Source organism: Cyprinodon variegatus, unplaced genomic scaffold (assembly GCF_000732505.1).
Source record: "Cyprinodon variegatus isolate N-32 unplaced genomic scaffold, C_variegatus-1.0 Scaffold273, whole genome shotgun sequence".
Taxonomy (NCBI): Eukaryota; Metazoa; Chordata; class Actinopteri; order Cyprinodontiformes; family Cyprinodontidae; genus Cyprinodon; species Cyprinodon variegatus.
The window spans coordinates 963,414-973,548 of record NW_015150726.1 but is presented as its reverse complement, the minus strand read 5'-3'; the positions used below and the strand labels follow the sequence as shown (position 1 = coordinate 973,548).

The 10,135-nt window shown below is 39.0% G+C and overlaps 1 protein-coding gene across 2 annotated transcripts in view; it reads left to right on the top strand.

The window, feature by feature from the left end:
* The window catches only part of tbx1 (T-box 1), a 12,608-nt gene extending 2,742 nt beyond the window's left edge, over positions 1–9,866 (top strand). Inside the window, exons 1-8 of one of the 2 annotated variants that reach the window (XM_015383031.1) lie at positions 840–1,453; positions 2,536–2,881; positions 4,554–4,655; positions 5,279–5,450; positions 6,102–6,257; positions 7,314–7,381; positions 7,970–8,070; positions 8,803–9,182. In XM_015383031.1, the coding sequence (XP_015238517.1) occupies positions 1,285–1,453; positions 2,536–2,881; positions 4,554–4,655; positions 5,279–5,450; positions 6,102–6,257; positions 7,314–7,381; positions 7,970–8,070; positions 8,803–9,182 (1,494 nt within the window). In that variant the 5' untranslated portion in view covers positions 840–1,284. Of the gene's footprint in view, positions 1–839; positions 1,454–2,535; positions 2,882–4,553; positions 4,656–5,278; positions 5,451–6,101; positions 6,258–7,313; positions 7,382–7,969; positions 8,071–8,802 lie in introns of those variants that run through there. The other variant, XM_015383030.1, reaches the window with a different exon arrangement.
* The last annotated feature ends 269 nt before the right edge of the window (positions 9,867–10,135 follow it).

Below are 10,135 nucleotides of genomic sequence, written 5' to 3'. Positions count from 1 at the left end.
TATCTATCTATCTATCTATCTATCTATCTATCTATCTATCTATCTATCTATCTATCTATCTATCTATCTATCTATCTATCTATCTAGATCATGTGTCAGTAGTTTGTTTATGCTCTCTGACTCCCACTGAGCAACATCCTAAACAAACAGGTTTTAAATCCTCCATCCGCTTCATCTCATTATCATTTCTATTCGCTTAGATTGAAGCAACTTCGATCACTTTACTTCATTTTCAGTCACCAACACGTGGCTGAACCCAATAAGCTGAGGAAAACAGGAGGAGAATCGGCGCATAAGGTCAAGTCCAGCTCAGGCCTGCGGTACTCATGCAGCCTCTCCATCTCCTTCTGTTTAATTGAAGAATATATTGTTCCTTTTTTTCATATTAATGTTATTGTTAAAAAAAAGCTTCAATTTAAGATCAGATTAAACAATCTAAACATTAGACAGTGACGGTTATCATGATAATTGAGATGAGAAAAAAAATAATGTTTTTGAGTTTAAAAAGTTTGCAGTAACTTCCCTAAATATCCAAATTTTGCAAAACCTTCAAGAGTTTCTGTTTATATCAATCATCTCAGAACTTTAAAATAATTAAACCTTCGAAATAGAGGAGAGGCGTCATCTGCCATGCGAGGTTTCTTATTTGATTGAAACTCCAACAGCTTCTGATGCTTTTCTGTGCGCAGGTCGACAAAAAATGCGCAAACTACACGAACTAATGTGCGTCAGATCATTTAGTGCAAATAAATAACTTTTTTTTTGGGGAGCCGGACATTCAGTGACGTTGCAGTTCAATTCAAATGAGTAACATGGACTTATTGAAATAAAACATTGGTCGCAGAGCGCAGGACGCGTTTTTCCTGCAGTGGTGCAAGGGGAGGCGTGGATCTGTCTCGCTCACTTTTGACATTCTCGTGGCAGTGGTGGAATCTCTTCGTTGCACGACTCAGACAACACCGCCCCATCAAGCAGCCGGAGGAGACGCCAGGACAGATGACTCTTTGCGGATGCTCTACATTTTGATCCATTTGGGGAAACAAAAATAAAAAAGAACATTGTATCTGGACTACTCTCGGGGAAGCGCTTCAAGTCCGACTCCCGCACTGCTCAGCGGCCGGTGGCGGAATGTGAGAAACTCCCTTTTAGCGCATGTTCTCCTGCACCGTGCGGAGCCTCCTTCTGCTCTCTGTGCGGCTGGAAAGCAAAGGAAAAAGTGGTGGTTTTTGGTGTTGAAGGAGGAGGAGGAGGAGGGTCGGCTTATAACGACTCGGTCCCTTGCCTATGGACGACTTTGGTCCCCTCTCTCCAAAGGCGAATGCTTTCAGTATTGCCTCTCTGATTTCGGGTGCAGAGCAAGCAGGAAACGCAGCTTTTGACAAACAGGGCACCGGTCTGGACAGCCAGAGTTACTGTAAAATGCACTACAGCACTGTCACCAGGGAAATGGAAGGTAAATGTGTTTGTTCGTGTCCGTATGGGCTGCTGTAGCATGCGCACACCCCAGAAATTGCTTAAACACCTGAAGTGTGCTCATTAGGGCAAACAAAAGCACTTGTTGGCGCGCTGCGTGGAGTGCATGGACGGAATTATATATAAATATTCTTTAAAGAAAGTGTGATTGCTGTTGCATTGATTGCAGCAGAAAAGAAGAGGCAAAAGTTCCCCAAACTCCTCAGCGTTCAGTCAGCACTAATTCGTAAAAAGAACACGTCGAGAAAGAAGCCAATAGGAGGAGGGTTTCCAGGGGCGCCCCGTGCGTAATGGTAAAAACAGACCATAATAATCCTATCCACCTCAGAGGGGGGTGCATATCCATCCCACTCGCGTATTTGTCTATAAGCTAGATAGCGACAGCCACCGGGAGCCTGTTTGTTTGTTCATGCAAATCAGTGTTTACCTTGAACACTCCTCTCTGCAGCCCGGATCGTCTTTTGTTTGTTAACGGAGGCAAATGTGGGCGATACCCTTATCCAAAAAGTTCAATAGGTGCCGGAAAGACCATTAAAAGGGGCGCACTTCTCTGTCAATCAGTTTCGTCCCAGTGCGAGGAAAAGGCAGGTTACCTGCAGTTCGCTATCTAAATAGAAATAAGAACCGGTTTTATCGCGAAGGGGAGGCCCTCTGCGCCAGATAAGAGAGGAGACTGCGCTGCGGTGTTTAACACACAGCAGTGGCGCACAGAGCGGTCAGAGCGCAGCGATCTGAAGGAAAACAGCAGCAGCAGCAGCAGCTCAATCCAAGCGCGTATCTGAGAGCAGTTCAACTTTTTTTTCACTTTTTGGGAATCTTTCGTCACTTTTGGGAAGTCTGTTGTTTTTAGATCAGGAAGCCTTTTAGTGAGACTGAGCTCTCTTCTCTGGACGCAACTTGGGGACTAATGATCCACTGAGCACCGGGGAAATTATTCCACCCTGCTTCTTGTTTTATTGTTTGTCTTTTATTCGGCTTTTTTAAAAGGCGCTTTTTCTGGGATGATTTCAGCCATATCCAGCCCGTGGCTGACGCAGCTGTCCCATTTTTGCGATGTTGCAGCCTTCACCACGAGCAGCCTGAGCAGCCTCAACACGCCGGGGGGCTACCACCTCTCCCCGTCCCCCGGGGACCCCTACAGCCAACATGAGTCCCACTTCGAGCCCTGTCCGGCCGCCCAGCACAACTACAACTACCCGGGATCCAACCCGGCGCAGAGCCAGGGCCCACAGAGCGACACCGGCACCGCCAACTGCTCCTCGTCGTCCTCCAACTCCACACCGAACAGCAAAAGTATCGTGAAGAAAAACCCTAAGGTGGCCAACATTAGCGTCCAGCTGGAGATGAAGGCTTTATGGGACGAGTTTAATCAGCTGGGGACTGAGATGATCGTTACCAAGGCTGGCAGGTGAGATCCGCGGCAAATCTGGGCCACAAGGAAAAGATCGGACATGTTTTCCTGCAACAAACCAGATCAGGGAGTGAAACACAGACAGTAATGCATTATTATTATTATTATTATTATTATTATTATTATTATTATTATTATTATTATTATTATTATTATTGTTATTAAATGGAAGTAGTAACAATGTAAATATTGCATCACCAAAACATCTTTTTTTTTTTTTTATTTAAAAATTTTTTTAAACAGGACGTGAATTACCAGCTCATTTTCACACCATATATATCATATATTTATATATATGTATATATGAATATTCATATATTGTTCGTTTTAAATTACTTTCTGCCCGATTATGCGTCTTTAATTCGGATTTTTAGGACTATCCAAATAGGCTTTTTCTCCAAAAGATTATAATTTTCTTTTCAAAAGTGGTTTTCAGTTTGCTCTATTTTAATTTATTTTTTATATAAAGATAGTGTTTTATTTTAAGGGAATTTAAAAAAGGCCCTACAGGTTGATAGAAATGCGTTTTACTCAGCTGCATCCATGAGCTTTAATTTTTTTCACTTGAATTAAAATCTAATTGATAAAGCTATCATCTCTTTATTTTCATTTTCTTCATAAATAGCTGCTTTTATGTTTTAAATTAAGCCGTCGTTAATATGCTTTTTTTTATTGTTTTAGTAAATTAGGCATTAAAACTATATGATTAAATAAGCAAAGTAAAGAGGTTTAAAACCTTCTACTGTGAAACCTGTACCGTTTTAAAGGCAGAAAACAGAGGTAATGAGAGGGTGGAAAGCTGCTTCCCTGCAGCCTGAATGGGAGGCTGCAGTCCCCCCTCTCTGCACAGTTTGACAGGAGAAAGGAGATCTGCTGCAGAGCACTTTAAAAGCTCCTTCAGCCTCACCTAGCCACAACACTGACGTTAATTGAGCGTTGATTTTGGGATCCCTTTCACTGACTCCACTGCTGGATTACTCAACTTTCCACTCAGGTTCTTCAGCAATTTTTAGGTCAAAAACAAACCTTAAAGGGTTGAAGGAGACTCAACAAAACCTCCAGCAGGAACACAGCAACTCTTCCAGAAAATCTTATATATTTAAAAATATATATATATATATATATATATATATATACAAACGCTTCAATTTGATGTTTTTTTAAAATTAAACTGTCCTATTTAGGAGCAAATAAATTAAGATTCAGAATTAACCAAATTAGCGACACTCATTCCTCCAGATTAACTCCCGGATGCGGATCTATTTACATTTGTGCTCAAAACATCTGGGATTCAATAAGAGACACGATAAGAAGTAAAAGAAGATATATTTGAAAAATAATGAGAATCAGAGTCCTACAGAAAAAAAAAAAAAAATCCCCAATAATCTGCTTTTGGAGAGCCTCCATTACGCACTGAGTGGTTGCAGACTTTTTTTTTTTTTAATATGGAGCAAAGTCATTCTAGTTTAAATTGGGCCTTTAGCAACATGCCTGCTGGCGCTTATATTTAGGCAAGCTTCCTTTTTTATCCCAAGATTTCCCGTAATTTAGTCAACAACAAAATAATCGGATTGTAGGGAAACGGGGCCTTACGTCATATGGTGTGAAGGAAATGCAAACTGAAGCTAAAAATTAAACAGCCATCCTGTGGTTTTGTTTTCCCTCTTAGGAGAATGTTTCCAACATTCCAAGTAAAAATATTTGGGATGGATCCCATGGCAGACTACATGCTCCTGATGGACTTCCTGCCTGTAGATGACAAACGATACAGGTAACCTTTTCTTTTTTATATATATACTATTTCTATTTCTATTTAAGTGAGCACAACTTTGAAGCATGAAATTGAACCAAACAAGGGGGGAAAAAATGACAGAAATATGAATGTAAATGTATAAAAAATATATTTATTGGTTACTTATACTAATAAATACAAATAAAAAATTACCATTATTACTGAGTTCAAATCCAGTGTTTTATAATTGTACACTGCAAAACAAGGAAATCCCAAAAAGTAATTTTTCCTTGAAATAAGTGCATTTTTTATTGAATTGAGGAGTTAAGTGAGACACTTTGCCAATGCAATATGACAATTTACATTTAAAATAAGAAAAAGTAATTGCATTGTCTTATTTAAAGTGCTTGTTATCTAATTTTCTTACTTGAAGAGTAAAAATACTCATTCCATTGGTAGATCATCTGATTTACCTACTCAAATTAAGGCTCAATACACTTAATTTAAGAATTTTTTACTTCTTTCTAGATCGTTTTTGCAGTGTAAAACTTTGTTTCCCTCTTAATAGATATTGTTATTATTTTTATTGGCATGCATAAACTTGCATAATCCATTTTTGCTGATGTTTTTTTTTTTATTTAATTTTTTTATTGCCCTTCCAGGTATGCTTTCCACAGCTCGTCGTGGCTCGTGGCGGGTAAAGCGGATCCTGCCACCCCAGGGAGGGTGCATTACCACCCGGACTCTCCAGCCAAAGGCGCTCAGTGGATGAAGCAGATCGTCTCATTCGATAAACTCAAATTAACAAACAACCTGCTGGATGATAACGGACATGTGAGTACAGCGAAAGGAAAAGCGCTGAAAACGGAGCCGCGCAGAGAAACAAATCGGTGCCATCTGTCCTGCGTCACGGGGCCCGAATAATCAATTCATCTTCACGGTGTTTAAACATAAAGGAAGATAATTTAACTCTAACCTATAAAGCATTTTAACTATGATAAACTATTACATCAGAGAGAAGTTGAGCCCTCAATAGATGAGACATTTCTGGATAATAAGGACATATTTGTGAACATGGATAAAAATGGAGGATATAACTTCTTTAATCCTCTTTACCTCTTTTTATTATCTACATTAGTATATATAAAAAAAGACATTTTAAAAAGAGTGGTGATGAAAACGCAGTAAAATACTCACATTAATATCAGACTGATGTGGTATCTGGGGTCTATTGCGCACAGGAAATGCATGTTCTCATAATTTGGGTGTTAATTTATTTATCAGCTGGCTTTGCAAATATGATTTCTTCTTAAAATAATTTTTGTATGTGTTTTGTTAATCGCGGATAATTTATTGGCATCCAGGATATTTGTTCCACGCGTTATTTTTGCTCTTTTTTCTATTCATTATTAATTAACGCGATATTACACTATAGCAGGGATATAAGGAGAATAGAGTGAAATAATTTTTCCTTTTGTCTTGCAGATCATCCTGAACTCCATGCACCGCTACCAGCCCAGGTTCCATGTGGTTTATGTGGATCCCCGCAAAGACAGCGAGAAATACGCGGAGGAAAATTATAAAACGTTTGTTTTTGAGGAGACTCGTTTCACGGCGGTCACAGCCTACCAGAACCACCGGGTAAGGCATGTTTCCGCTGCGCATTGTCTTCACATCTCAGAGCATTAAAGAAAACCTTCATTTAACACGTTTTAAAGTTCAAACAAGCAGCACTAAGCTTGATCATTGGATTTATTAGAGGCGATGGTGTTCGATTATGAATAAATGGATTAAACTAGGTTAAATGTGCGTTTTTAGATCTCGGTTCTTCAGCTCCAAATAATTATTCTGCGTTTTCCCACCTCTGGTATAGATTCAACCTTTAATCTCTATAGACGCTCATTTCAGCGCGTTTATTCATTTCTCCCAAATATTCTCAGCTAAAAAATAAATAATATTTGAACAGATTATTTTTTTAATAGTTTTTTTTCTTAGTGTAGATAAAACACATCCTTTTAATTCACAGTAAAGTTTAAACAAGTGCTTCCAAGCTTTGTTAATTTATGTATTTAGTTAGTTAAATGTTTCTTTGTTTATTTAGAAAAAAGTAGGCCAACTTTATGCCGCACTGCAAAAAAAATAGAAACCTAAATAAGTCATTGTTTCTTAAAATAAGTGCATTTTGTTTTGAACCGAGGAGGTAAGTGAGACACTTTGCGTATGGAACAAGACAATTGACATTTAAAATAAGAAAAAATAACTCCATTGTCTTATTACAAGCGCATATTATCTAATTATCTTATTTTAAGAGTAAACATACTCATTCTATTGGCAAATCATCTAATTTACATACTAAAATTAAGGGTAAATAAACTTGATTTAAGACATTTTTACTTCTTTCTAGATCATTTTTGCAGTGCAGTTCAGTTCATGGATTTATAGCAGATATCAGTAAAGCTTTGTTTGCAGTTAAGGCTCAAACTTAATGCATCATTTCTAATAAAACCTGATGGTACTGATATCACAATGATATTTTATTAATGCAATTATGGAGCTCTTGAAAATAATCAGATAATGATTATATTAATATTAGCCTACCTGTCAAGAATGTTTTTTTTTGTTATGACATTTAAAACTGAGAAGATTGTGTCTTAAGCAATGAGATTAGATTTTTTTTTGTTTTCTGATACTTTGCAGATCACACAGCTGAAGATAGCCAGTAATCCGTTTGCAAAGGGCTTCAGGGACTGTGACCCAGAGGACTGGTGAGCTTTATTCACACTTAAACATTACAGTCATGTTTACATTATTTTCACATGTTATAAACAATAACGCAGAAAAAAATGGAGTCAAGCAGATCAGAAATAATTTTTTTTCAAATTGGTTTCATTGTTTTGGATAGCATGCAGGGTTGCCACATGGGTGGAGTTCTGTTAGAAGCCCAGTGTTGGACCGTGAATCGCACACTTCAGTGGATATTGTTTAAAAGTCAATCAGCTGTGTTTGTCTGTCACTGACGAACCGCTTGACTCTAAATAGAGGAGTGTTGGAACAAACCCCACCCATGCAGAGTGTGCAGATTCATGAAACATGCACACAGAATTTTTCAAAATGTGTGTTAATAATTTAAATTAAAGGAAATACAACCAAGTATCAGAACTAAAAGCATTTATTTTATGTTAAGCTTCACATTTTACATGACGTTCTATTTTAATTAGTCAAATGTATAATAATTCTCATAAAACATGATGAAAGAATAAAAAAATGTTTATTCATCTCCTAAAATGTTACAAATGCTGTGCCTGTGAAAATCATTGTGGGAGTTTGAAGCTGACTCCAGTCTGTTGCTGCAGGCCCAGGAATCACCGGCCAGGCTCTCTGCCAATAATGAGTGCCTTCGCCAGAACCAGAAACCCAATGTCATCTCCCCCTCAGCAGAACGGCACAGAAAAAGGTTTGCAGCTCTTTGTTTTTATTTTTAAATCTTTTGATAGCTATCAAACATCCAGCATAGCCTCAGCGAGCTCTTCTGTGTTTGTAGTTCTGTATTTCTGTCAGCCATTGGTCTTCTTTTCCTTTTCTTCTTTTTTTTTACTTCTTATCCTTGACTGAGGTGCAGTGGTGCGTTTGCTGCATCAGAACATTGTTGGTTTTAAATTAAACATCAGAAATCAGCCAGCCTGTTTCATGCTCTGGCAACACAATAGAAGTGTTTATGCTGCTGCATAACAGGCTTAGAGCACTACAGAAACAGAAAGGAAAATTAGATTTTATTTTGTTGTAATTTGAAGTAATGATGACTGATATAGCTATTAGCTGTCTGGGAATAAACTTAACCTAAGCAGAGCTTTCCATCTTAGCTGTAGAGATGATATTATTAATTTTATTTGCAGGTTTATTTTCGGATTTTCCTCCATAGATTACATTTAAGCTGTAACTCTTTTGTGAAATAAACGGTTTAATCAGTGTTTTATTTTTTTAATAGCTCAACATTATTGCACTTTTCCAATCTATTATATAAAGCTGTTTTTATGCCACGGGTAATTTGTAGAAGGAAGAACTGATTGCTTTTAACTGAAATGATCAAATATTTGTCTATAGCTTCAGTCCAACCACTGTATCTCTAATTGCAGAGGTGTTCTTCTGTCTAATTTTCTTTAACTCTTCTTTTACCAAACCTTTGCAGAAGATTCCAGACGGGAATATGAAGGAGATCCAAGCGGAACCCCAATTCACGCAGATCCGGCCCACCAGCTGATGTCTCGTGTCCTCAGCCCGGCTCTGCCGGTCCCAGGAGGACTTCACGCCGTCCCGCTAACCAGCGGCCGACCGAGCCCTCCCCACGACCTCCGGCCTGATCCTCACCCCCTGCCCCCGGACACCCTGCACCACCATCCCTACAAATACCCAACTGCTTATGAACACTACTTGGGAGCCAAGACCAGGCCTTCGCCTTACCCTTTACCCAGCATCAGAGGACACACGTACCATCACCACATGAATCCCGCCACAAACATGTACTCAGCAACGAGCGGCCCCTCTAACTATGACTATGGGCCCAGATAATGACTGCTGTCTGTCAAGGATGATGGCGCACGGCACTATGGGAAACCTAGCAGGCAGGGACTCAACGCAGCTCCCTCTGTTAATGGTTTCTGCAACACGTGGGGTTTAATCAGAGGTTAAGACTCCCCTCTGCTGGATAAATCCTGTTATATTTATTTAAAGGAAATGCATCTAAGCGAGGACACCTGTTTGAAAGCCCTCAGATGGCTCCGCTTTGACCTTTGAACTCAAATGGGAACAGCTCCTACTTGAGCGGTGCAGACATTAAGCCATCCGGCTGAAGAAAAAGGAAGAGCCTTTCCTTAACCCGGACAAGACTTTTGATCACAGACTGGAACTGATTTATTTTTTTCTTTATGATGCACTTTTTTGATTTGTGTTGTTTTTATTGCTTTCAAAAAAGCCATACGTTATATATAGTCCCATGAACCTTCTAGGTTAGTAGACGAGATGTTTGCATGTTGAGCTCATCAGAGAGGATGTCAGAATACATCGAAAATTGTTTTCTGCTTAAGGCAAAAAAACAAAAAAAAAAACAAAAGGAAATTTATGAACATCTTGAGCCGTTCGGAGCTTGCACCATGGCACTGACTTGCAGCAATTCTAAGTAATTAAAAACAAAGCAGAAAGGCTCTTCTGTATCTGTAAAATAAATAATCTCTGTGCAAATCTTCAACTTGTAGTGCTCTCTGCAAAAACGGGGGGTGGGGGGTGCAGATAGCATTGTTCAGTACTGTCTGTCCGGATTTGCCCTCCTGAAAAAGGTGGAGATTTCTGCTGTTGCTACAGTTATTGGCAGTCAAGATTTGAAAGCTGTCTAAACATACAGAGATTCAAACGGTGAAATCTGCACCTGGATATAAGGAAGCACACACACACACACACATGTTGTGTCACAATATCCTTGTTGGGACCTTCCATTGACTTCCATTCATATCCCACTAATTTATATG